The sequence below is a fragment of the Manacus candei genome, unplaced genomic scaffold (genome assembly GCF_025592945.1).
Source record: "Manacus candei isolate 608988 ecotype Guabito, Panama unplaced genomic scaffold, ASM2559294v1 h1tg000073l, whole genome shotgun sequence".
NCBI lineage: Eukaryota > Metazoa > Chordata > Aves > Passeriformes > Pipridae > Manacus > Manacus candei.
Genome location: NW_026138121.1, coordinates 4,518,693 through 4,546,611, shown reverse-complemented (window position 1 = coordinate 4,546,611; position 27,919 = coordinate 4,518,693). Strand labels below are relative to the sequence as shown.

At 44.5% G+C, this 27,919-nt stretch overlaps 1 protein-coding gene across 3 annotated transcripts; it reads left to right on the top strand.

Moving 5' to 3' along the window:
- On the top strand, window positions 1-26,492 carry NGF (nerve growth factor). Of its 3 annotated transcripts, XM_051808661.1 has the most exons (3): window positions 507-620; window positions 22,337-22,474; window positions 25,626-26,492. In XM_051808661.1, the coding sequence occupies exon 3, from the start codon at window positions 25,638-25,640 to the stop codon at window positions 26,349-26,351; it is 714 nt and encodes a 237-aa protein (XP_051664621.1). In that variant the 5' UTR covers window positions 507-620; window positions 22,337-22,474; window positions 25,626-25,637; the 3' UTR covers window positions 26,352-26,492. The 3 variants fall into 3 exon arrangements, with proteins under 3 accessions (XP_051664620.1, XP_051664619.1, XP_051664621.1); XM_051808660.1 differs by lacking the exon at window positions 22,337-22,474 and having other exon boundaries at window positions 1-620; window positions 25,689-26,492; XM_051808659.1 differs by lacking the exon at window positions 22,337-22,474 and having other exon boundaries at window positions 1-620.
- Window positions 26,493-27,919: the final 1,427 nt, after the last annotated feature.

Below are 27,919 nucleotides of genomic sequence, written 5' to 3'. Positions count from 1 at the left end.
AGCCAGCTGATAATGGGGACTGCTCAGTTTTTGCAGGGAACACAGTGCTCCGCTTCCCCAGTTAACTATTGGCGTCCCTACGGGTTTGTTTACAGACGCCCGAGATGAGCAGAGGGCTCTGGAGATGATTTTCCAAAGGACCCATTCACCAGGGAGCTCCGCCAGCCCTCGTCTTTAAATCGAGGGCAAGGATTAGGATGCAGAGTGGAAAGGCTGAGGACAAAACACCCCTCAGAGAGGGTTTCAGCTGCTGCCAGCGGCACCGGGCAGCCGGAGGGTTCTCCCTGCGCTCAGCCAGCCAGCCGCGCTCTGAAACTTTCACTGCGCATCTGTGCATCCCTCGCCGGGGCTCGGCAGCGAGCCAAGGGGGCTGAATTCCTGCGAGCCCGCGCCGCTCCCAGCCGTCCCCAGCGCTAGGACCCAGAGGGAGCCGGCTCGCCGTGAGTCAGTGCGGCGCTGAGCCCTGCGAGCGCTGAATGAGGCTGCCAAGGCAGAGGGGATGTGAATGGATCTTCTGGCTGGCGAGAGCGGCCGAGCCCCGGGGTGCTGCGGAGCGCAGAGCAGCCCGGACCCCCCTCGGCAGCCCCTGTCCCCCCGGCGTCCAGCGCTCCGGCTCTGAGGTGAGTGACCCGCAAAAGCCGGACCCGCGGCTCCGCTCGGGGCAACTTCGGCATCTCCTCCACCGGCCCGGGGGGCTCGGGCTGGAGCGGGGGTTCTCCGCTCTCCGGAGGGGGTGTCCGGGAAATACTTCAAGGCTTAAAAGCAGCTTTTTGCAAGCGAAGCGTGGTCTAGGGAAACCGAAAATTGCATCTGCCGGGGCAGGTTTGGCGGCACGCACATCTGGAAGGTGTTCCTGCAGCAGCTGTGGATAAGCTTAAAGCCCGAAAAACATCCTTAGCGAGAGCAGCTTAATCTTAGGGGAAATGCAAGTGTTCTTATTCTTTTTATCCAGGTATAAGGGAACTTAGTTTTATTTGCATTTTACAGCAGTTACACCTATATGAAAATTCTTTCCTGGCTTTGTTCTGAATATTAAGGATTTCTTATTTGCCTTTTTTTTTCTTTTTTCTGTGATAATTCTACTCTGGATAAAAACTCCTTTCTTCCTTTACTAATATAAATACATAGGAATTCTGTTAAGTCAAAGCATGACTGGCCCAGGGCAGAATCCTTTTAGCTGCAGACAGAGCAGTACTTCACCAAAGACCGTGTATCCTCTAGGATGTCCACTTGGAAAAGCTCACGACCTCCCTGCTGCCTGCCTGTAGTGACAGGATGGAGCTGACAATGTTTATTGATTTATAGAGGGTGATAACACTCTTTTAGCTGAGACAGAGATGAAAACAGGGACCCCAGTCAGGGAGACAGAAGAAATTTGTGTGCTGAGAACAAGAAGTATTTGTGCTTTGGTTCTTTCTTCACTTTAAATTCTCCTTATATGCTCAAGAAGTTTTAGAAAAACACCAAAAGTGAGCGTGCTTGTCAGGCTGGTTTTCCAAGTTGTCACAGCTTGGAAGTTGCATTGTAACTGTTGGACAGATAATTTATGGATGTTTTCATGCATTAAAGTGTCACAATAAAGTTTTTTGGGCACTTTTTTTGCTAAGCCAAACTGAAAGGTGACAATTATCTGCAACAAGATAGAGAGGGAGCTGATTTGTCTGCACGTTCCAGCTCTTGGCACTTCGGAGCTGGTTCAAATATTATGGAAAACAGGCTTTTAAAATCCCCCTGACAACTGCCATTTCAGGCATTTATCTGAAACTATGAGGGCTACAATATTTTCTGCACTTTCCCAAAGAGATTGCAGTGATGGAATGAAGAATTAAATATACTGGAGCGTTCTCAAGTATGATAAGAAAGACTTGGCCTTTAAATATATTAATAATCGTCCATATGAATCATTTTTAAACAAATCTCAGCCAGATCTGGAGAGGAGCCCCCAACACATCTGGGCAGTGGAGTAACAGTGATTTCACATCTTGATCAATCCCAGCCACTCACCCTGAAGGGATCTGTCACTCACAACAAGGTGGGAAAGAAAGTAACCGTGGCTTTCTTTTTCTCATCCCCATAGCAGTGACCCTTTTCTCCATAAAAACCTGAAATTATCTTTTAGATTTCTTCATTTAAGTTCACTGGAGAATTATAACTAGCACGAGCATCGTTTTATCCCGTATGCTAAATGAACAATTACTCCATAGAATAACTGGGCAGTCCATGAAATCGCCATAAGATATTAATTTAAAAAATCAGATTAGAAAAATACCTAAAATATGTATTCACATTAGCATTTTCAAGTGCAAACTGTGTGCCTTTAATGGGATGCCTAGAACAAGGGTCAAGTAGAACACATTAAAAACTAGATTATTTCAATCAAATGAATAGATCCCAGAAATTCCCCTACTGCTCCATGGCTTTGGCCATATAAAAATGCTCATTTAAATACAAATTCTATTAATTTTTTTTGTTGTTGTTTCCATACAGCATGCTTGTAGGACTAACAGAATATCGAACACATATTAATTAGCATTAATTGAATTAAATTAAAGGCAAGTGGAAAAAATACTGATGATTTAAAGAAGTTAACAGAAATCTGTGATTTTTTTTCAGTCTACATTTTAAGAACAAACTCTGCTGACAAAAAAAAAAAAAAAAAAGTTAAAAAAAATTCATGGTTTCATTCCAAAAGATTCTAAATGCTCTAACAGCAAAAGCCAGTGCTGGATTGGTGGGGTTAGAAATATTTGTCAATCCCAAATGTGAGGCCACTAAAAGCCGGTGAAACTCAACCCCTTCCAGACCAGCCACAGCAACGGTGACCTCTGCCGGCAGCTGCCCCCCGGGAACCAGGGATTTAGGGCCTTATTCAGCAAGTGACCACGGAACAAAGCGTTTATTAAATCAGATTATACACTCAGAGCAATGCGGGGTAACACCTCTTCCCACCAAACTTGTCTCATGGTACAGAAACTCTCCTCGGGGGAACGGAGCTGGGGAAGGGGCTGGAGCAGCAGGAGCAGCTCAGGGAGCTGGGGGGGCTCAGCCTGGAGAAAAGGAGGCTCAGGGGGGACCTTCTGGTTCTCTCCAACTCCTTGACAGGAGGGGGGAGCCGGGGGGGGTCGGGCTCTGCTCCCAGGGAACAAGGCACAGGAGGAGAGGGAACGGCCTCAAGTTGCACCAGGGGAGGTTTAGGTTGGGTATTATGGAAAATTTCTTCCCTGAAAGGGTGGTCAGGCGCTGTCACAGGCTGCCCAGGGCAGTGGTGGAGTCACCATCCCTGCAAGAGTTGAAAAAATGCTTAGATGTGGCACTTGGGGACATGGCTGAGTGGTGACCACGGCGGTGCTGGTTAGTGGTTGAACTCGATGATCTTAGAGGCCTTTTCCAACCAAAATGATTCCATGATTCTTTGTAAACAAGAGGCACATGTAGCAGTGCTGCTATAACTGTGTTCCTGCCTCAGCCAGAAGGAAGTTCTGCCTGGGCTGGGTCTGCCCTGAGCCCGGTCACAGGGGCCAAAGTATTTAAGAACATTTCTCCAACCAAAGCATCTCTCCCACTCGGGGACAGATGTCCTGTGGGATGTGTGTGGCTTGTTCTCCTGACACAATGCCCTTTGTGCACTCTGTGGAATTCATTAAATATTTGTGTGTGTGTGTGTGTGTGCATTTATACCAAAAATTCTGTGGTCAAGCAAAGCAAGATCATTTTTGCTGTTGCCAAGAGAGCGTAGTATCAATTACTGTGAGTTATGGGCACTCTTGCCTGCCCAGTTCCACTAATACTAAGGCCATGGAATTTGGGGGAAAGAAAATCTCAGACCCTCAATATTAACTCATCCTGTCCCCAAATCCTGGACACTGCTTGTAGCTCTGGCCATCAGTTACACAGATAAAAGGATAAAGCAAAGCAAGAAAAGGTGCAGGATGATGAAAGCCTGGAACATTTTCTGTGTTCAGAGAAACTACAGAGATTATGATTTCTAAGTCTGGAAAAGAGATGGTTGAGGAGGGGTGTAAGGGAGATATTTATAGTCATAGTCGTCCTTAAAGGAAAGTTGTCCTTGTTTAGAGGAAATGGCTGTTGTCTCCCAGTTCAAAAATCAAGGAGTGGGAAGTAAAACAGGCAGGTGGCAAGCTCAGGGCAAACAAAAGAAGGTGGTTCCTCTCTCCAGGCGTATCCCTGGAATCCCTTTCCATGGGATATTGTAGGTCACAGGGTTCAGGAAGCAACCAGACATTCTGAAAGCAGAGATGCTGCCTGTGGTTCCATAAATCCAAAATGATTGCTGAGTGGGAGAGCACTCCAAGGAGATGATCCCCATGTGGTTGCCCTATTCATGCACCACTCCCCACAATCATCAGCTGCTGCAGGAGGCAGAATTACTGACCTGGATGCACTTCTGTTCTAGAAAGTTCTCCTCAGCGCTTTACTCAGAGCAAATACTTGACCTACCCTGGAAAAAAGAGGTGACTGTGTAATATTTACTGTGGGTGGCCAGTTCTCTGATAAAAAGAAGGGCAATTCTGGTCAAATAGCATCCTTCATTTTGATTTTTTGCTCAGGAATTAGGTGTAGGCCAGTGTTCATGGAAGTTACCACTACAGAAAGACATTAATGCTGAGATTTACAGCTCCTCAGGCAAATCAGTGTCTAAATAGATTATGACTGAGGAAGGCCTGGGAAAATACAAATCCGGTGGATCTTGTGGAATTTGCTGAAATATAGTGCAAATGTGGAAGTACAAATTTATCTCATATCTTTGTGGTCTTTCTGTGGAGCAGACACCTTCTTTGAAACTCATTACTGGACTGAAATATTTTCCAGCAGCTCTAATTGACAATATTATACATAAATCTTAAGTAAAAAGCAGCAGGGAAATGCATCATTAATTACATTGACAATGCATGTAGGAATCAGGCCCTACAAACACACACATGCATGAGATTTCTGTGGCACATTATCTGAATCCAAAACTCAAATGACTGCATGAGGTAGTTTGAAACAACATTTAATGGCTTTATTGCCAGGCTTCTGTAGCATCCTTTGAATTCCCCCAGGCCACTGTTCAGTGAATGAAACACCTCTGAATTTTCCTTATCTTGGAGGAAGTGGGTTTTTTTCCTTTCTTCTCTTTTCTCTTATTCTTTTTTCCCTGGCTCTTGCATTTACAACAGTGCTTTGAGATTTTATGGCACAGTAGTTGGCACTGTCAGATGGCCCAAATCAAGACTCACATTATATGTTGTTGGGATCAGTTTTATCACATAGAATCCCAGAATGGTTTGAGTGGGAAAAGACCTTAAAGCTCATCCAGTCCCACCCCCTGCCATGGGCAGGGGCACCTTCCACCAGCCCAGGTTGCTCCAAGCCCCATCCAACCTGGCCTTGGACACTTCCAGGGATGGGGCAGCCACAGCTTCTCTGGGCAACCTGTGCCAGGGCCTCCCCACCCTCCCAGGGAAGAATTCCTTCCCAATATCCCATCTGACCCTGCCCTCTGGCAGTTTAAAGCCCCTTGTCCTGTCTCATGGATGTGGCTTCCACATTCCATAGTGGTATTTCCTGGAGGAAACTGTGAGATGGGGACAATGGGCAGCAAAAATCCTCAGGAATTGCCTGGCTTGGACTTTACAACCCAAACCTGAGCAACCTCCCCTCAGGCTGACAGAAGTCAAACCTGCAGTGGCCAGACCACTTGATGTAGCTCAAGACTTCTTTTATTCAGGGATTTTCTAAAACTGAACATTGAACACAGACCATTAAACTGATTCCAAAAAGTCTTTCTCTCATGTATGTCCCTGGCTCCAAAATCCAATTTCCTGTTCCCATAGGGTCCATAACAATGTGCTAATAAAAGATCAAATTCTGCTGCCATTGACTTGTTATGAATCAAAACTCCTGCTGATTCCAGTGGGAAAAGATTCAAGCACAAAGTCAGAAAAAAATCAAATAGAAGTTAAGACAACTTCTTTGGCTGTTTTGGGCTCAGTTTACACATCATTGACAAAATCATGGGGTCATTAGGGTTGGAAAAGACCTCCAAGATCATCAATCCAACCTTTGACTTAACGCCACCACGCCCACTAAACCATAATGACATTTATGTTGTGCAAATAAGAAGCTCCTTCCAAGAATAAAATGAATGAAATGAATGAATAATTGATGAAATGGATCTGGTTCTTATACAAAGGGCTGGTCATCTCTTTTGAACTGTCATATTTGTGATAAATGTCACTGCCTTAAAGAGCATGCAGCAAAAATGGCTTCAGCTCATTCATTTGTTAACTGCCCAGAATATTTATAAAGATTAGGTTGATTCTGGCAGTTCTGATCTACAATGAGTAAATTAGCCCAGTGTAAATACAGCTGGGAAGCAGATTATGTCTTTGATAACTTTCTATTTGCTAAGTATGGCTTTGCTAGGCAAAAAAAATACTATTTTAATTTTTTTCCTGTTCTTAATAATTTTGTATTTTCCCCTATTGTTTGAGTACAAAGGTGACACAGCTTTTTTTTTTTTTTTTTTGGTGGTCTGGTTCACTGCTTTACTTTGACTGTTTTATTTTGTTCCTGACACAACCATACGTGATCCAGGCTCTTAAAAGAAAAAAGAGAAAGGAAGAAAAAAGAAAAAAAAAAAAAAAAGGTGTTTCAGAAATTTTTGTGATGGGGATTTGCCAGGCACCTCATTGCTATGTAATACTTTGATTATGATGCATTTAACAGCTCTGGCTCACAGAAGATGTGTTGTTCTATTTTGAAACAGAGTTTTTTGGGGTTTTTTTTGACGACTTTATGCGCTGGATGACTCAGGTATGAAAAAAGACCTGTGCTTGTTCACAAAGAGCTTTGCCCTGTGGTGGATGACACAGCCTGCATTTTCCAAAATGCATCATTTCCTGCCCATTATTCCAGGATCCTTTTGAGATGCTCTGTGCCTCAGTCCCAGACCAGCAAGGTGTTGAAGGCAAATGCGTTCCAAAGCACTACAAATAATTAATTTGAATTATTTGTGACACCGTATGCTTATGTTGCTCTTAGGATCTTCCATTTGCCTCTGTCAGAGAGAGGATGACCAAGATGGGCCTCTCACTTGGTCATTCTTATTGAGAGGATATTAAAGGGGTTCTATTTAATGGGGAATAAGTTGATTATCCTTTCTTTTGCTCAGTCATAGATATTTTATCCATCTCCCTCAGCAAAACTGTTCATGGTAACTGCACTTCTTACCTGGAAGGAGAAAGTGCACCAAGTGTGTAAAGAGAAATAAATCCGCTCAGAATAAGCCACAGAAATAAGGTGTGGGTTTATTTTCCATGTCAAGAATCTTTTCCATTCCTCTCCTTGATATTGGGGAGCCACCTGGTCCAGTGGGAGGTGTGGACTCCTTATCCCTGGGAGTGTCCAAGGCCAGGTTGGACAGGGCTTGGAGCAACCTGGGCTTGTGGAAGGTGTCCCTGCCCATGGCAGGGGGTGGAATGGGATGAGTTTTAAGGTCCCTTCTAACCCAGATCATCCTGGGATTCCATGATTGATGTTATCACTGCCCTAAATATTCAACATCCACGGTTTTGTTCTGCCTGGATCCAAGCCCTCCCTGCCCCAGTCCCTCTTGCCAAACCTTCCTCCCATCATTTTCTCAGGGACAGGTTGGAAAAGAGGAGAGTGCAAAGGGTCACTGCTCAGCCTCACATTCCAGGACACTTCATATATGCCAGAAGTGTGAGTTCCTGGTTTTGGCAAAGCATCCAGAATCCAGAGCATCAGAGGGAGTTTGTTCCGTGAGCTCTCCCTGGGTGCACGTTCCTGCACTGCAAACTGGTGCTGGGAAGGGCTGTACCAGAGCCCACTTCTTTTCTCTGTATATTCTGAGGCAGAAAAGCATGTGGCCCTTTCCTTCTCATTTCTCCCCTCTTACTTAGAAGCAAAGAAATCAGAAAACTCTTCAATGAACTGTAGAATTTCTCCCCTCTGTTCAATATTTCGAATTTACAAAAGAATTCAAGTCGTTTGAATTCAGCCTTCAGCACTTGATTGTGCCATCACTTGAAAGCAAAGGGAAACACTTTCTAAGAAAATAACACTTTTCCAATGCCACAGGAAAACTGATGCAATGTTTAAAGTTCAGATTTAAAGTTCATCTCTCTCCCTTTGAAATAAAATGAAGCTGCAAAAGCTCATTTCCAAGTGACATGTACTTAAACTCTGGCATTGTGCACAGAAATGAAGGACACACCTAATCAGCAAAACTTCCCTCTGGTTTTCATTTTAAGCAGGCAAAAAATGATCTTGTAAGCTTTAGACCTTGATTATCTGCTTTGAACCCAATATTAATGCAAAGAAACCCCAGAGAAAAGTTGAAAGATGCTAAATTCAAACACAATAGGCCTCTTTAAAAGATATTTCAGTTAGAAATCTGCTGGACATATGGTATTAAAAAGAACAGAAGAAAAAGCTTATTTTTCTTGTGTTAGACAATGTAAAATTTTCTTGTATTCATCATCTGATGAAAATTGTTGCAAAAATAGGCAAATAGCAAAGAAAAATCTATTCCTACTGCCACAATTATGCCAATAATCTGTGCAGTCCCACTCTTCAACAGCATTTAATATTGTCATGCTACAGATCACATCTGGCTGCAAAGGTCATCTTTTGTCTCCATCCACTCTGTGCTCATCCATATTCTCTTCCTTCCAATTCAGAATAAAACTGCTTTTTTGTGACCACTATGATTCTTCCTGACAGTTGATTCACCACACAAAAGCATTAACAAATAACTCTGTAATAAATACAAGGTGCACCACGAATACCCCCACGAGGGAAATATGTGGTTACATGTGGGGTTGAGGGGTAAAATGAGAGCAAATTTCAAATATAGGAGGTTATTTGAACTAATTGATATGGGCACAAACCCCAGGTTTGAAATCAGACTTTTCTGAGAGCTTTTTGTGGAGCTACAGAGTGTGTGAGGTGCAGCCATGGTCCAGGTGTACCTGTCCTGCCTGCAGAAGGGTGTCCTGCATTCAATGGACATACAAATTACAGTCATAATTAGACAGGGGGAGGATTACAGAATTTATTATAGAATAATAAAGGTAGGAAAAAACCTCCAAGATCATCAAGGCCAGGTTGGACGGGGCTTGGATCAACCTGGGCTGGTGGAAAGTGTCCTTGCCCAAGGCAGGGGGATGGAACTGGCTGAGCTTTAACATCCCTTCCGACCTAAATCATCCCACGATGATTCTTTGTAATCCTGGATCTCACCTGAGGTCCCACCACCTGCCTTGCACAGCTTGTGCTGCACAGATGGGAAAATGCTGGGTCCAGGTGCAGGATTTGCAGCCAGATGTCCGTGCTGTGGCTTTTCCCTTGGCCTCCCTGGTGGTTGGACAGGGCTGTGTCACGTCACAGACGACCACGAATCCATCAGCTGCGACATCATTTTGAGATGTTAAGTGTGCTCAGAATTCCCACTGCTGCCAATGTGATGGAACAGCTTCACATGACAAGCATCAAACACTCATCAGAGCGAGCAGTCAATGAAATTGTGCAACCCCTGTGCGTGAGGGGAAGAGATGATTCACCTACAGATGTGCAGGCGATAAATTTTTCAGCGCTGCTCACAACCTGGGGCACATCAGGAGCCAGGCAAAGATTTAGAACACCACCGTTATTTTCCACTGGACAAACCCTTGCAAAAAAAAAATTTGACGTTTCATCTCCTCTTTGAAGCAGTTTTTGCTAAATGTAAGAAACAAAACCCACAGAAATATCCTTTTGGGGTTAATTCCCTAAACGTAACAACTGAAAAACCTGCTGATTTTCAAATACTGTGGTTTTTGCTGCTGGTACTGGTATCTGGTACTGCTTGGTGGGGTTTATCTTTCTGAAAGCTTCTAAAAAAAGTTGGTTTAACCTCTAGAGGTTGCAGATTTCCTGTCCCAGAGACAAGGCAGCACTGCAGCATCATTCAGAAAGAAGAATGGGAGAGGGGGCAGCTGTCTTGTTCCAGTCTGTTAATCTGTACATTACTACTGTAAACTCAGAAAAGGGAATAAAACTCTTTTACTTGGAGGGAGCACTAGTGAAAATCTTCAAATTATTGTGAAGAACAAGTTTTCAGGAAGCAATTAACTGCCTGGCTGAGAAAATCCCTGCTTTTCATTTGATCTAAAACTCCTGGGTGGTATTTTGAAACATTTGATTGAGCTCAGTCAATTAGTCTTGATTATGGTTTGGCTTTTCCCTCGGAATAGGCTGATCCATAGGGAATGCCACTCATACCAACACTGAGGCAGAGCAGGATGACTCAGCTGATTAATCAGCTTTCTTTTTTCTTTTTAAGAAGCAAGCATTTGGCTTCCCCAGCTGCTGGAGTGATCACTATCAGGCTTGTGTTGTAACTCACATAGTTTTGGTCACCCCTGACTCATCCTAAGAGAGGGAAAGTCACCTGCAACCCCTGATCTGTCACAGAATTACAGAATCCCAGACTGGTTTGGGTTGGAAGGGACCTTAAAGCTCATCTTATTCCACCCCCTGCCTTGGGCAGGGACACCTTCCCCTAGCCCAGGCTGTTGGGAGCTGTCCCACATCTCTGGGACTGATGGACACTCACAGCAGTGCTGCACCCAGGGGTTTCTGTTCACCACAGTGTCCTTGGCATTTCTAGGAGAAATATTTCCATTCCTGTTGCTTTCTGATCAAGATTTGCCATAAACCCTGATATTTTAGGTTCTGACAGTGGCATCAATTCCTTCTAGACAAGGAGATACTGACCCTACACCTGGATTTTGTTAAATAAATCTGGTCACTTCCTCAGAGCACAGCACAGATTCTGCAGATGAGCCATGTCTCCAATTCCCAATCCAAAATTTTGCTGAATTTATTAACTAAGTTAATGGAAGAAAAAACCTGGCTACTTGTAAAAACCTTAATTAAACATGGAGCTTTTTTTTTTCCTTTTTTAATAGGTAAATCACACCAAAATGCAGCCAGTGAGCAGGCACAGTATGTGAGCATGGTCATGAAATGCCTACAATGTAAATGGACTTAATGACAAAATTAAACAAATCTCAATTAAAGCCACAATGATTCGAGACAGGCAAAACCCATCACTCCTCCAGCTTCCCACTAAGTAGGTCTCCAAGCATGGAAAGGTTGCCAGCTATGGGGAACAGTTTAGAAAGTTAATGACAGTAAAAATGGGATTCACTGGAGACTGTAATCCTGACTCCATAAGCATTGCCAGAGGCCTGACATGAAGAAACAAGTACTATTTCCAGCAGACTGTAAAGCCAAGGCAGAGATTAACATCTGTCAGGATCAGCTACAGATGAGATTCTTAGTGATCCCTGAATGTCACAAGAATTTAGGAGGGTTAAAAGCAAATTTAAAGAGAGTAACCATGTACCGGTGGATTTGGTCTGTAAATTTAAAGTACCTTTAAAGTACCTTTCCCTTCATTTCAGCCATAAATTTTCAAACAGCTGTGTGCGATGGAGCTCAGTGTTACAAGACAAAAGAGGTATTTTTTCCAACTTAGTCACTGTCAAGCTTAGTCTTGTAGGAAAAGCAGTGACAGGGAGCAGTTCTGTTGCTGTTACCAGGCTCCAAGACACTGGTTTTCGTGTTTGGGCTGTGTTGCTGTGGATTTTGTTTCTGCCTTATCCGTATCTATCCCTCCTAACAAGATTAAGACTTTGCTCACATTCTTCTAATTAAAATGCTGTAATTCTGGGAAGAGATTCCATGTCTTCTTTTAGCAGGGTAATCAGTGCATCTGCAAGTTCAAGTTGCTATTTTTTAACATCAAAGCTTGCACAAAGATAGCTCTCTGCCATGCAGGCCAGGACTTTTTATGCACACTGGTTTGAGTAACACACTTCATTTTGTGGTAGTGGGATCAACATCATCTCCTCCAAGGACAGGCTTGGAGAACTGGGGATGTGCAACCTGGAGACAGCTCAGGGGACACCTCAGAGCCCCTTCCAGTGCCTGAAGATCTCATTGTAGCCTTTCAGTACATGAAAGGGGCTTATAAGAAGAGGGAGAGTGACTTTTTACAGAGGCAGAGAGTGATAGGACAAGGGGGATGGATGGGGGGAGATGGATGGGAGGGATAGAGATAGGACAAGTCTTTAAACTGAAAGAGGAGAGATTTAGATAAGAAAATAGGGAGAATTCTTTCCTGTGAGGGTGGTGAGACACTGGCACAGGTTGCCTGGGGCAGTGGTGGAGTTGCCATCCCTGGAATTGTTCAAAGAACACGTGGATTTGGTGCTGAGGGACATGGCTAATGGTGGACTTGGCAGTGCTGGGTTAATGCTTGGACTTGATGATCTTAAAGGTCCCTTCCAACTTTCATGATTCTGTGAACTTCAAGCTGCATTTCCCTTGCCAGCTGCAGCCTTGAAATATGATTTACAAGTTATTAGTTCTGTAGGTTCTGCTTCCTATAGGAAGGTACAACTCCACAACTTCCAGGGGTTGCTCCTCCCACTCTCACTCCTTCCTCTGTATTTTCTCTGAGGTTGTGATACAGTCCTGAGAGAAGAAGGTTTTGTTTAATCAGCTCCTGCAAGATTGTTTTGATGAATGTAGGATGAGGAAACTTGTTACAACAGTTTAGTGCTCCCAGTTCCAAGAGTTCCCACATTCAGCCTATTGATCTCACCATGGCAATGGAAAAAGGGTTCATATCTAGAATAATAAAAGGCAGCAAAGAAAATAATACACTGGTAAACACATTAACAGTAATCTTCTGATCCTGGCCTGCTTTTATGAGAATTCCCACGTTTCCAGCTCTGCATTCCAGGGGAGTCAGTGAACCCCACAGAAAGCTGAAGTGTGAACAGCACAAAGATGTCCAACACCATCAGCATCATGTTGCAATTTGGGCACTCAGAGTTATTCAATCTCAGAGCAGGGCCAGGGAAAGTTCTAGAGAACGTGGTACAAACATGCAAGGGCACAGCTTAAAAGGAAAAGATGCATCTTCCCCATTATACTTTCTGACTGTAGCAAAAAATGCTTTCAGTAACCAGATGATGCCAGAAAACAGAACATGTAAAGACCCTTCAAATGCTGCGAACACAAGTGAGTTGCCAAACACAGATTTATAAGAACTGTGGAGACTGCCAGGTCAGTCCAACTCCCTGTTTCCTGTTCTTAAGCAAAGGTTGCTGAACTTCATTTAAACTTCTTTGAGCTCTGTTCTCTGCTTAAAGGATTCCCACAGTACGAGAAAGGATCAGATCTTTCCTTGACAGATACTTTTTTGTTGAACTGTCCTTTTTCACAGAGTTACTTTGTGACCAGGAGAACTGTTCAAAGACACAGGCATTTATTTCAGAGACAACTGCAGGCTCCCAGCAAGGGAGGATGTCCTGCACTCTGCAGCATCATCCACTTCTCTGCCCATTACCCTGATCATCAGTCAAGCTTTGTGTGAGGTGAGGATATTCTGGAGGTTCAAGATCCAAACAAACAAACCCCTTCCTGCATGTAAATGTCACCTTAAATTTCATTTCACCTTAAATGGCTGAGTGGGGAATAAAAGCCTCCTATCTTAAAACAGCCACAGCAGCTGCCTCCCCTCAAACTCTGACATAATAGGAAGATGGAAAACTCCTACTCCCCACTTCTCCCTGGGCCTGAGCCCAGCAGCCCACACCATGCAGCTGAAATATGGACCCAGTTCAAACTGTCTTTGCTCTCTGGGAGCATGAGCAGATTTGTTGTGCAGCAGCAGCTGCCTGACACACTCAGGATGCTCAGAGAGCTGAAGTTTGGACTGTATTTCTCTGCCCTCACAGGTTTAGTGTCAGGGTCTCAAGTGAAGCAGAGCTGAGATTCTCAGAGCATAGGAATGAGGTAACTCCTAAATCAAGTCTCTGTACTTATTCAGTGCAAGAAAATGCAGTTTGAATTACTTTTTTTCTGAGGATATATTTTGTTGCTAAAGTAGAGAACCCAATACATCTTGTTACCACCCCTCTTTGGAGTTGCCAGCAGTTGTCTGGCATTGCAACCATGAGAGTTAATGCAGTAAAGAATTAATAAAATGACTAAATACCTTCCACAGCAGATGAAAGCCAGGGTGCTGACGACAACAAGAGGTTCCACGTGCTCTGGTTGTGTGGGGCAGGAACTCTGAGGCAGCTGGTCTCAATGTGTGAAAGGAGAAGGCAGGGAGACTTGCAAAAAAAGGAGTCAGAAGGCATGTGGAGCAGCCCTTGGAGCTGGAGAGGAAACAAAACAGAGTATGTCAAGGCATAGGCATGGCCAGGGACAGGGCTGGGATCCAGAGAACAGGGGGTTGTACCAGCAGAACTGTGTTGCTTGGCCCTTGAATGTGCTGCCCAGCAAACCATTACCAAATGAGCACAAGGGCTGCCCAGCAGAGCTGTTCTGCTCACCCAGGGAAGGCTCAGGTCTGTCTGGCCCTGAGGAGATAATTCAGTGCCAGTGCACAGTGTGCCTGTTTACTGCTGCACCGAGTCACTGCAGGAGTAAGATGCACTTGGGGATGGCAACCCCACTCTCCTGCTTTTTAATCCATTCATTCCATTAATAAAAGTGCAGGAAAGGATTTTGGTGAAGAGAGAAGGAGCTGGTACTGCCATGGATTACAAACACTGGCAAAACCACACTTGTTTTCCCACCACTTGAGGCATGCACACAGTAAAACACAATGCACAAATAAGGACAATAAGGCAAATAAAAGCATGTGAAGAAATAGGATTTGTTTCCCTGCACACTTAGGCTTTGCAATGGTTTACTCTGCTGCCAATTAATGAAGATGATCCTCCAGGCTGAACTCAGAAAAACATACAACAAAAAAAATGTAGGTATGGAGCATTTTGCATCGTGTCAACGCTCTCACACAGAAACTGTCCTTTAATCCTCAGTAAGTGCTGAGCACAAACACACAAAGTATGAAAGCCCAAGGGGAAAAATTCCAGCAGCACCAGGGCTTACAAACCAGCTCTGTCACTGTGAGGAAAATGCTGCAGCATCGTTGCTCTGCTGGGCTGGAGCTCAGGGCTGAAATCCTGTTCGCTGCTTTCCTTCTCCTGCTCGTGTTCAGACCAGCCAAAGTGTTAGAATGGACATCTTAAATGCCTAAGCAGTAGTAAAAACCTTGGTGTTTTTCTTGGTAAACCACCCTAGATGTCAGGAGACTCCTGTTTCTCCTGCAAGAACTACTTGTGCCTGTGGAGAGCGTTACAAGAGCCACACAGATGACTCTGCAACCTGAGAACTCCTTCTGTGTTCCTGTGGTTTGCTTTGTTTTATTTGGTGGTGTTTCCAGATTCTTTTGTGGACAGCTCTACTACAGACCCTGCTTCTTAGGAGGTTTTACCCTCTCATTTCGAAACTGCACCACATCTAAAAGGGTCCTGCTGTGCAGAGAAATAAACCCCTCTTTTCCACCTCTTTAGTAACTAAATTTTTAAGTCACCAGCAAGTAGTAAAAAAACCTTCGAGGCTGGAAGTTTTCCTTGCACCCAGCTGAACTGTTTGCTTGGTTTAGACAGCAAAAACCCATCATATTTCACATCTCTGTAGTGGAACACTTAGGAATTCTAAGGAAATTGTTTTGAACTCAAATTGAAGGGGAAAGGCAGGTGTAGTACAAGAGGTTGAGCATTATCACTCCATCTTTACAATCTGCAGAACAAGCTCAGGCTTTGCAATGAGGAGACATAAAAAGATCTGCTCAAATCATGTAGAGCAGGACACAGCTCACTGCCCTCCACTGCTTCTGTCCAGTCATCTAGAAATTATGGAAATAAACTTCTCAAATTTATAGGATGTTGTCAAAGAATACAGAAATCAAACCAATAATGAGCAACAGCCCAATTACTCAATTTTTTATACATTCAATTCAACTTGGGGCACGTTGATTTAAAGAAAAAATACTAACATTTAAATGTAATTAAAAATATTATCCCCATACCTTGTGAGTTACGTGTAGTTGCAATAAGGAGGGCACAGAATGACTGTGATTCCTGTGGGGTCAATACCCACCTCCAACTGCAATGAGAATTAGGAATTCCATTTCTAAAGGTCTCATCTGAGTTTTCTTCCCATCACTTCCACCTTGCCATGTAAAGTAAATCATGAGAGAGGGAATTTCAGTCACTGAGAAAGGAACTGAATTCTGTAGGTCTCGTGAAGGTAAAACAGATTTAGAAACGGGAAAGAATATCCTAGAAGTTTAAAAAAAAAAACAAAAAGGAGAGGGGCAATGGAGAAGGGGAACATTGCTACTGCTTGGCAAGAATCCTGTGTTATTCTTTGGGTTCTTCACTTGCTACAGAAGTAAATTCTACTGACCATAAGCGAGGGGGGAGGTTCATTTTATTAAGTGTTTTGTAAAATGTCTTGGCATTTTTGGATGGAAAATCCTGCATAGGCAAAGCAATGTTCTGTTTCAGCATTGACTGTTCCTTCACTATCTCAGCAATCTCTGAACACAAGAGCATCTCCATTTCACAAGGTTTTATTTTGTAGACTTTTGTCTATGTCTTGAAGGGTTTTTTTAATGTAAAAAAAAAACCCCAACACTCAGTTTGAACTGCTCCAGCTACATTTTTAATCAGGTGCAGCCAGACCCTCAGCTCTAGTAGAATATAGGTTTTACAGTTCTCTCAGCTCCTGCCTTCTTTGCTGCACTTTGATTGCCAAGTACAGACACACTTCAGGTTCCCTTTGGTATTTTTCAGAATTCCTGCCCCATTAAAATATCCTTGAGTCATTTAAAGTAGTTATAAACACACTGGAAGATTTGTAGAAGATAAAATTCCTTTTGGATGTAAATAATTAATAGAACGGGGAAACCTGAAAAGTCATGAGGATCTTGGCCATAATTTATGGATGCTCTTTGTCCTTCCATAATGTTCTTCTCCAAATTCAGGATCTAGAGAAACACTGCAGATGATGGAATCTACCTTTGGGAATCTGATGATGACACCCCAGCTCAATTTTATTTTCTACCTCATCTCTGGAGTCACCACACTTGGTGCATCACACTCCAACATGTCCAAATGCTACAAATCTCCTTTGTTTCCAATTTATTTGTGCAGTTGTAGAAAAGTGAAAAAGGAGAATATAAATGAAAATTATGAGCTTGAATAAAAACTAAATGCTAGCCTTGCTGCTGGGATTCAGCTGGTTCTTATTAATCAGGGTTTGGACAAGAATCAGGATTTATATTCCCTTCTGAATAGCTGGAATAAGATCACTAGTTGGAAAAGTTTACTGGCCCTAAAGATATTGTATTTTTCTGCCTTAACTACTTTTGGCTGTAAGATGGGATAGTAACATCACAGTCTGACTGCCCTCATACTTTCTGGTCCCAGATGAATTCCAGTTTGATTCTGGTAGTTTCATGAGGTCTGAAATTCCAGTTATTCCGTTCCCGGTCATTTTGTGTTGGAAACCTCAGGGCCAAATACATCAACCCAGCTATTCCCAAATATAAATCCCTTTGGGAAGGGTGTAGGGGGGAGAGGGACAAGCCATGCACCAGCCTCATTAAAGATCTTTGGACTCACTGTTTAACAGAAACTAGGGAATGAGTTGTCCTCCTGTTTTTGGACAGGAATTGTAGGGAGCAGCAATCCCTCGTGCCAGCTGGTAGTTGGGTAGGATGGAGGCATCCAACTTTATATCAATGAGATGGATTTATCTCATTTATCCTGCAGTAGTTTTCCTGTCAGTTAGTGCCTGAGATCTTTAGTCTCTCCTTTGTGCCTGTGAATTAGGATATATGAAACCCTGGAGTCCTATAAAATACATATCCAGCTTCGAGGCAGTATGGAAAGTTCCAAAGCAATCATCACATGTCAATCATTAATTTTAGGATTATATTATAGATGATAATACAGGGATGATATACAACTTGTGGCATGCTCAGATAACCTAGTTCTAGCCAGGATTTTTGCTCTTAGCTCATTTAATTTTACCAGCTTTTTACCATTGAGGTCATTGACTTCAGGAGAACCAGATTCACATGCTCCTTCTAAGGCTGTTTTCAGTCATTTATTTTCAGAGATTGTCACTAGTTTTGTAAGTGACTATTTTTCCTTCACTGCATTTAAAGAGATTTTTATCTTGACAGAGGCAATTTCTTTATCTTTTATTTAAAGACTGTCGGTTTGTTATCTTAACAAGGATAAACTTTTCTCTTCTGTGCCCGTTTGACACTTCCTAACAGCCAATCTGTCACAGCAAGAGCTGCATCCCACTGCAAGTCTTTACTGGTATGGCCACTGACACCTAAAGATCATGTATTTTTTCACATTTTAGATGACTCTTGATGACTCTAAATTCCCAGGGGCATGTTCTACAAGTGATGCCAAACGCTGTACAACAAATCTGAGTTGCAAAACAAATTGGGACATTCTTAGAAATAGAGGCTTTGATTTTGTTTTACCACTCAGGAGTTACAAAGTGAGCCTTCTAAAGGTGAACTCTGCCTGTCCTGTGTCACAAAACCTGTCACCCACTCTAAGGAACCCCCCTGTGGCTCCAGGCTGGATCTCCCCTTAGGTGGCTACACTTCAGGGAACGGGGTGTAAATGAAGGGAATGGGCAAAAAGCTTCTTTTCCTCTTTTGGAGCTTCTCTGCAGAGACACCAGCAATTGAAATATTTATGTGCTGGTTCAGGAGGATAGAAGGGACTACTGCAAATAAACCATTTCTATTACTTATGTCCCAATAAGCATAAAATAAACCTTAAGAAGTGTTTTCCAAAGCCTTGCTGGTGTCTGATTTGGTGAATCCCCACCCTGCAGAATTATAGAATCACAGACTGGTTTGGGTTGGAAGTGACCTCAAAGACTACCTCATTCCAAACCCCTGCCACGGGCAGGGAATATTCCACTAGCCCAGGCAGCTCCAAGCCCCATCCAGCCTGGCCTTGAACTCCTCCAGGGATGGGTCAAGACTCATAGCGCTTAATTACCCCCAAATTAATGCACAATGGACTATGAAGCATCCCTGTTATTATCTTTGCCTCTGCTGCACATGAGTCACAGATCTGGAGGTAGATACTTGTTGCACATCCTGTGATGACGATGCTCAGGGTGACACGGGGCTCGTCCCTGCAGGGCAGCATTTTTCTCAGTCTACTGCTCTGCCTAGAAATCCTCAAAGGAACATTTCAGTGCTGGAGGCATTTGGAAAAAAAAAAAAAAAAAGGAAGTGTATGAGACACAGGTAGCTTCCAGTTGGCTCTCCAGCACCCATAAACTTCTTATTTCCAAGCTGAGTCACTGCAGATATAATAGAGGAATGAGATGTGGAGCCCGTTAGAAATTCCCGTTTTCTTGCTCATCGGCTCAGATCAAGGGCAAGCTGTGCCTCTGACGCTGCTCTTAGTCATAATGGCTTCAGGATTCCCTGCCAGGGCTCGGGAATCATTTCCCTGAATCGCTAATGTTACATTTTAATTCATATAATTCATATTCATATTCAATTCATAACCTCCTCAAATGATTCCGTGAGGAAGATGTGCCAGAGACACCTTCTCTTTACCAGTGACTTCAGCACCAAGTGCCTCCCTCATTTCTCTCTTACTTCCAGAAGCAGTGAGACGAAACTAAAGCACTACTTGTTGCTTGTTTTGGTGACCTCCACGATCCCTTTTGCTGCACTGACAGCCAAGCAGCTCTGTTTATTTTTTGCACATCCCTAAAACACGCCAGCAACTTCAAGAATGACAGAAAACAACATTCCAAATTGTATCAGGCTTTAGATTACAACATTCAATGTTTATGTTTGTTGCCCGTGTTTATTTTTATTTAGAAAATAATGTACTTGCTGCGTTTGATTGAGCCAAACTGAGCATTAATTTATCTTTTCTCTCACTAGTGTAGGAGCCACTTGATGGCATCTGGTCAATGTGCAATTAGGAGGCTGCACTGACTGCTATTCTTACTGGAAGCAATTAATTTAGAAAATTTATTAAATTTTCATTCCTAATAAGTTTCCAGGCAACACAGCCTTTTTGTCCGTTTTCCCTCAGATTCTGTGGGTAACTTCAATTAAAAAGGAATTCCCTGCACTTGTTTTGTTTGGCACTTGCTGCACTTACAGGTCCTGCAAGCAAAGTGTTTTTCAAGACACAGAACCAGTTGCTTTCTGATGTGATCCATTTCTTCACTCTCCAGAATCCCAGAACGGTTTGGGTTGGAAGGGACCTTCAAGATCATCCCATTCCACCCCCTGCCATGGGCAGGGACACCTTCCACTAGCCCAGGTTGCTCCAAGCCCTGCCCAACCTGGCCTTGGACAGGGATGGGGCAGCCACAGCTTCTCTGGGCAACCAAATCCAGTAGGAGTAGTGGCATGTTATAAAGATATAAAGTGTTATTTGCACAGGAATGCCCCATAGGGGTTGACAGTAAAAAACAAATTCATTATTTACCAGTGGATCTGTCTGAAAAAGGTAATAATTGAAATACAGACGAGGCCCTGGCACAGGTTGCCCAGAGAAGCTGTGGCTGCTCCATCCCTGGAAGTGTCCAAGGCCAGGTTGGACGGGGCTTGGAGCAACCTGGGGTAGTGGAAGGTGTCCCTGCCCATGGCAGGGGGTGGAACTGGATGAGCTTTAAGGTCTTTTCCAACCCAAACCATTCTGGGATTCTGGGATTCTATTCTATATGTGCTGAGACTAAAATTGAAGTGCGATTTTTTTCTACCCACGAAGTCTGTCATCTGGAATGCACGTAAATTCTGAATAAACAGTTACTTCACTAGGATATTTTATGAATGTCTGGGAGGTACAAAGGAATAGTATATAGATGCTGAATAACACGGCATCATTTACTGGATTCTGCCACAACCAGGAATCCGGGAAAAAGGCGGTAAATGAGCTTTAAAAAAAAGAATTCCTGCTGAAAATAAACTCTTTTGTGGTTAAAAACCGGCCAGTTGGAACTGAAAGAGTGTTTTCTTAGGGTGGCAGAACAGTCGGAAAAGTTGTTGGATTATTTTTGGCAGTGGCCAGCACATTATAGCTCTATCATTACCAAACTGCCCAGAGTTCACTGAAAGGGTTAGTGCTTCACTGGGGTATTCCTGCTAAAATCCAGCACACTCCATCTGCAGCACAAAGCTTTGGATTTTGGAGCTCTGATTGACCTTCCTGCCACGTTGATATCACTGATATCTCAGCTCCTGAGTACAGAGACACACGGGGAGGGCAGAACCTGAGCACGACCCACAGGCAGCAGCAAACCCAGGGTGGCTGAATCGCTGCACAAAGAGTTGCACAACCACACAGTGAGCGCTCACAGAGAGACTCCTCTGCCCTGCACTGATGAAAACAGGCTGGGGGGATTTCAGCTGGGGTTTTAAGCATCAAGTAGCTCGTCCTTGGGTGTTGGTAAGAGCCAAACCCAGTGGCTGCCTTTGCTGGCAGCCCCCTCTCCCGAGGACAGACACGGTGCAGGTGTAAAACGAATCCAGTTCATGCTTTGGCATTAGCAGCCTGTTCTCCTCAGTAAATGCACCTCAATCCCCACCCTGAATCCAGCAGGATTTCTGCAGTACAGGAGTACCTTATACAACCCCTATTTACCTTATTAAATGGAACAGATGGGCTATTTAACACGTAAGATTAATAAAATACTATTTCTATCCCTTTCAGTGGCACTCAAGAATTTACAGTCGGAAATGTACTTTGCTGAGAAAGTGTCAGTGTGCTGGATTTGATTGGTGAAGAAAATACTGGTTTCCTCTTAACTGGGGTCTATATGACCACTCACAGTGCAGTCATTAAGACTGGAGTTATTTCTGCCCTTACAGTAGCAAGATGACAAACATTTATATAAATGCCTTCACGTGTCTGCAAGTTCTGCATCTTCAATTCTGCTCAAATATCAGCCACAATCAGGCAATTCTCTGCCAATAACTGGCAATCTGTGATTCTCCCCCTGAGTCTGATTGTAACCAGATTTGCCTCCCAGACACAGATGCTGGGGGTGTGAGCCCTTGTGTGCCCATCTGTGCAGACAGAGCTTGGGCAGTGCCACCAGCAGGTATTGCTGCACCACACTCAGGTTTGGTGAGCCTGGAAGGTGTCTGAGAGGGGTGGGAAGCAGTGGACTGTTGGGTCTGGCAAAGGTGCTGAATAAAGGCAGTTCTCTGCAAAGTCTGGAACTACTTTAGACAAGCTCTTTACTGCAGGGAAAAGGCCCAGCTCAGAGAGCCAAGCAAGTGGGTTTGTGCCTGTCCTCCTGCTGTCGAGTGGGGAATGGTGCTGAAAACACTGATTTGCTGGCTGATTACTGAAACAAATACTTCTACTTCTAGTGAAAGACAGCATAAGGAACTGCCAGGCTCAGCTCTGCAGCCCAGGGCCCGATGGCATGCTGCAGCCCAGCCCGGCTCAGCTCTGGATGAAATAAGGACCTTGCTGGGGGAGCAGTTCTTTGTGCAGTACAGTCCGAGGTAAGCACAGCACTCACCCTGCTCCCAACAGGCTCAGACCACCCATGGCCAACCTCACACAGCAGCTGCAACCACAGGAAGTGTTTAAATGACTCTTGACCACCATAAAAGTGGGGTTTAGTGCAGAGGGTTTGTAATTTTGGCGTCAAAATGCCTCTGTGGCCAGTGCTACCCACAGATATCCGAGTACCACCAGCACCAGAGCTGGCAGCTGCTCCTCTCCCTGCAAGTTCAGGTGGCTGCACTTGGCATCCACTGTGGGCATCTCTAGAAAGCACCATGAAAGGGTCTAGTAACTAAGTATGTGACAAAGTTTAGATGCAGAATCATGGAATTTAGAAAAATTCAGTTTGGAGTTTAGAAAAAACTCATCTTGTTCCACCCCCTTGCCATGGGGCAGGGACACTTTCCACTAGACCAGATTGCTCAGAGCCCCTTTCAGCATCCCAAAAGAGCCTGTAAAATACCTGTATGTGCCAGCAAAAAAGTCCACAACCCTCACAGACTAAGGCACACCTAATTCTTTAAATCTTATCTTGCTTGTGTTGTCATCAGGTCTTGTCCACTTTTTGGTTTTGTGTCACTTTCTATTCTCCACTAACTAAATAACTGATAAAAAGATTCAGCTTTGAATCTTCAGGAAAACCACCCCATATCCTAAATGCATTCTGTCTGTGTTTGGTCCACACTCCACAGAATGTTCTACTACAAGGAGAGGAAATGCAAGGCAATTAAAAAGAGGAAAAGGCAAGCAGGAGAGATTTTTCTGCTTTTGTGTTAATGACCTTAAAGCAAAAATGTCAACACATGCAACACAAGAAACCTGGAGAAGGGGCATAAATGCAGCTGAATTTTAGAGCAGCAAATCTTGTACAGCACAAAACCAGAACCAGCTCTTTGCTGACATTGCAACGCCTCTTTCCTATAGAAGGAAACAATAAAAAAGGGGTTTATGTATAAACACAATAGGTTGAGGCTGCTATTGGCATGGCTAAATTGTGCCTGGATTTCGTTCTGCAAACCTTTTCCATTACCATTTCTGTCAGGAAAGCTAGCTCTTTAGACACGTAATGAACCATCTGATTTTAATTTGGTTGTAGAACAAGGGGTTACTCTCTGGCTCGTGCACAGCCAAGCTGTGAGTTACACCCAGCTCTGTTTCCTTATACAGACCATGATGCCGACTGCTCCAGCTCGAGCAGCACGTGGGAAAGCAGCAACCCTCAGCTCTGCTTTAAGCAAATTAAAGCAGCTTTGGATTTTCTCTGTGACAAAGATTTGACTCTCCTCGTCATCGTTTTGCCCCCAGTTCCTCCAGCCCAGCTGTTGCTCAGACAAATTGCTCATGTGGCTTTTGGCCTTTCTCTTTGTTCCTCCTGCACCTCCACCCTCCTCAGTCACTACCCTCACTTGGCATCTCCTGCTGATTTCCTAAATGTTTGCTCAGCCCTGCACAACCCCTGCTGATTGTGTCACTTCAGCTCCTGTCTGAGATAAGACACACAAGATCCTATGGGACACCTTAGGGTTATCCTGCATTTTCTACAGGATTGTTCCCTGGCAGAGCTAAAACCCTGGTTGAGTCCTTCAGTGCTGCTTGGGATTCTAGTCTGAGAAAGCTGAGCAGAGAGGGGGAACTGCTACAATAATTGACCAACACCCAGAAAAAACATTAAGACATGCTGGGAAATCAGGGCATGAACTGCAGAGCCCGATTCCCCTTGTACAAAACCCTGTTTGTCCAGTGGACACGGGGCCTCCTGCCTGCTGGCTGGACACGGCAGAGCTCGGGGCCAGCTGAGACTTGTCAGGAAAACAAGGCAAAGAGACGGGGAGGAGCCTTGCTTGGGCTTTTCTGTTTATACCCCGTCTCTGCTTATTAAGTCTTCACAGAGGAAACACAATGTCTGCCCTTCACTGCAATTTCCAGAGCGTTTTTGAATGTCTCTTGTTCCCAACATGTGGCTGAATTAGTCAGCACATGGTAGTTGCCCAATGAGGTATTTCTGCTGCTGCTCTTCCAGCATAAAACGGGTCTTAGCAAAGGTTTAGACATTTGGATTGCACTTTTCCACACCCAAGCAGATGTGCATATCCTCTGGATGGAAGGAGGATGAGCATTGGCACTGCATCTGCTCTGCAGGGACATTTGAGGAGGTTCTTGCTTCTGGTATTCTGAAAAAGGGCAGGTATTTCCCTCTGGAATTCCCAGTAGTATGGCCACAGTGGCTTCAGCTATGCTGTACCTAAAATGCCAATGCAGAGGTAGCCTGGCACCCACGGTGCTTCTATGTAATATCCATATTTGCCCTTAAATATGGAAAAATCCCACCTGCCTTTGTGGCATGGATACCTGAGCATTTTGGGGAAGGAGCCCGGGCTTTATCTGCCCTGAATCAGCCACGTGGTATGTCCTGAAAGGGCAGATGGGAGAGCTGGAAGCTGCTGGAGGCTGCTGAGCCAGCCAGTGGTGGGGCCTGGCCACATGGCAGGTGAGTGTGGCTGCTGAGGGTGTGATAATGGCACCAGGTACTGGCTTGGTGGCCCCCACGCCCAAAAATCAGGGAATTATAGAATCAAACAGGTTGGAAAAGACTGAGATCATCAAGTCCAACCCTTGATCCAACACCACCGCGGTTCCCAGACCACGGCACTGATGCCACATCCAGTCTCATCTTAAAAACCTCCAGGGATGGTGAAACACCTCTGCAGACAAGTTTAGGGAATGGACAGCTGGTTTAGGCTGGTTTAGCTTCTAGTTTCACTCCTCTGCAGGGTGTTTGCAGCCAAGAGATCGGCCCTGGCCAAAAAGGTTGCTGCAAAAATCACTGGAGGTTTGACTCCTGGGAACATGCTGTCGCCATATGGTCTCCACATTAATAACACCAAACAAGTGCTTCATAAACAGTGCTCTAATAACAAATACCAGAGGAATTAATAATAATCTAGCTATTATTTTCTAATGTTCTCGCTTTATTAAGAACATTTATGCTGTCTGAACGAGGTCTTCCGGAAGAACAACATCTGGCACCCACATGAATACCTGATGAAACCCGTATGATCCTGGGTATCTTACAAATTTATGGCCAGCAACGGCAGCGCTTTGTGCCCACATGGCCCCCAGTAACAGTGCCTTTCTCTCTCGTTCTAGGTGCATAACGTAATGTCCATGCTGTACTACACTCTGATTGTAGCTTTTTTGATCGGCACACAGGCAGCTCCAAAGTCAGAGGACAATGCTCCCCTGGAGTATCCAGCAGAACAGTCCCTGCTCGATGCCCACCGGAGCAACAGGCACCACGTTCCCGAGGCAGCCCCACAGACGCCCCACGGCCACGCCACCTGGAGCAGGAGAGAAGCCATAAACATCACCGTGGACCCCAAAATCTTTCGGAAGAGGCGTTTCCGCTCCCCCCGGGTGCTGTTCAGCACGGAGCCCCCGCCCGTGGCGGGGCAAGGACAGAGTCTGGGATTCCTCGGCGGCGCCGGTTCCCTCAACAGGACTGCCAGGACCAAGAGGTCCACGCACCCCGTGCTGCACCGGGGGGAGTTCTCGGTGTGCGACAGCGTCAGCATGTGGGTCGGGGACAAAACCACGGCCACTGACATTAAAGGCAAAGAGGTGACGGTGCTGGGGGAGGTCAACATCAACAACAACGTCTTTAAGCAGTACTTTTTCGAGACCAAGTGCAGGGACCCCAAGCCGGTGTCGGGCGGGTGCCGCGGGATCGACGCCAAGCACTGGAACTCGTACTGCACCACCACCCACACCTTCGTCAAGGCCCTGACCATGGAGGGCAAACAGGCGGCCTGGAGGTTCATCCGCATCGACACGGCCTGCGTGTGTGTGCTCAGCAGGAAATCAGGGAGACCCTGAGCGGGGAGCGACGCCCTCCAGCACCCTCCTACCCCCCTACCTCAGTCTGTAAATTATTTTAAGTTATAAAGGACTGCATGGTATATTTATAGTTTATACAGTACAGAAAGAACCTCATTATTTATTAAACTCTTTTGGAAACCTTTTGTGTTTTTGTAATTTATTTACCGGCAGGGCCCCTTCGAAAATATGTTCTCGTTCATCCCTACAGCTCTGAAGTGCTCACAGGGCCATTGAACAAACCTTCCACAAAAAGAGACATTTTTCACACAGTTTTCACATGTATTCCTCTCTTCCACAAGAAAATTTTCCTCACAAAGCCTGCCAGTTTGCTGTAGGTTTGTTTGGAATTGAAATCTTTTGTTCAAATACCAGGAAACTGAAATAGAACTTTTCAAAACTTGCTTCCAGTGTTACTATTTGTTCATAATATATAATTAATCATCTTAGTGAACTCCTGGTAGAAACACTAGTTCTTCATTGTTGCCACATCAATTTCTAAGTAAGACCTTCAGTGCACATTTTAAAACTGCCAAACTATTTCCATTGCAAAAATAATAATCCATTTTGAATTATTGTGGAACATCTGTCTGCACAAGAATAGAATCTAGAAGTGTGTATTTTTGTGATAAAATGGTATTTTACAGCCCATTACTTCTGAGCTGTATTAGAGTGATGGAATTACAAATGTCAATACACTTAGATAAATTTCAAAAGTTCACGTGGCTCATAAATTAAAATTTGATAATTCTCTCAGGCCAGTATTTTGGCAACAGGGACCTGACATAGGAGCAAGTCTTTTCATGCACGACAGAAGAAAGTCAAAAAAATAAGAATAAAAAACCCCACTGAGGCTGTGTTTTAGCAAGGACCCAGAACAACCCTAAGCTCAACATTTCTGTGTGTTGGGGAACATCAATCTCCAAAAATCCACGGTGGAGCCCGAGGCCTGTGATGGGCGTTTCAGTCACTGCACACTGAAAAAAAAGCTGCAGATTCTCTTGTTTCCATTGGAAGGGCAGCTGTTCTCCATGGCAGACACTGTTTCAAAACAAACACCGTCAAGGCTTTTCGGCTTGGTCTCTTCCAAATCCTAGAGGGCACACTTTCACCCTTGCCTTCCCTCCACGCACTGCTCTCTAATGACAAAAGCAGAGCTGACATTTGCTTCCTCCACGTAAGCAGCACAGAAGGGCAGCAGATCTCCAGAGGAAAAGGCACTGGGGCAAAATAGTGCCAGCAGAGTGAACCCACCCCAGGCAAGGTGTGCTTCCTGGTGGGATAATGCCAGTCTGTGTGAGGTGGAAGGCACTGAGACCACTCCTGACCATCAGTTTTCAGCCCTCTCTAGCAGGTGGTTATGGTGTGGGGCAGCAACAGCCCGGTGAGAATGTTTTGCTCCCTGCAGAACAACATATTTGTAATATTTGCAGGAACAGTCAGTTTGGAAGGTCAAGGGGAAGGCAGGCTCCTGACTGTCCTGCATCCTCCAAATAACAACTTGTTCTGGAGCAGGGGGAGGCAAGGAAGGCTGAGGGCACTTGGAGAGCAATCCCATAGGAAACAGA

Bases quoted from the DNA above. Each gene is read 5' to 3' on its own strand.
- NGF (XM_051808659.1), top strand. From the start codon at position 477: ATGAGGCTGCCAAGGCAGAGGGGATGTGAATGGATCTTCTGGCTGGCG. The intron at 621-25,625 runs GTGAGTGACCCG...CTCTCGTTCTAG, and splicing joins TCCAGCGCTCCGGCTCTGAG to GTGCATAACGTAATGTCCAT.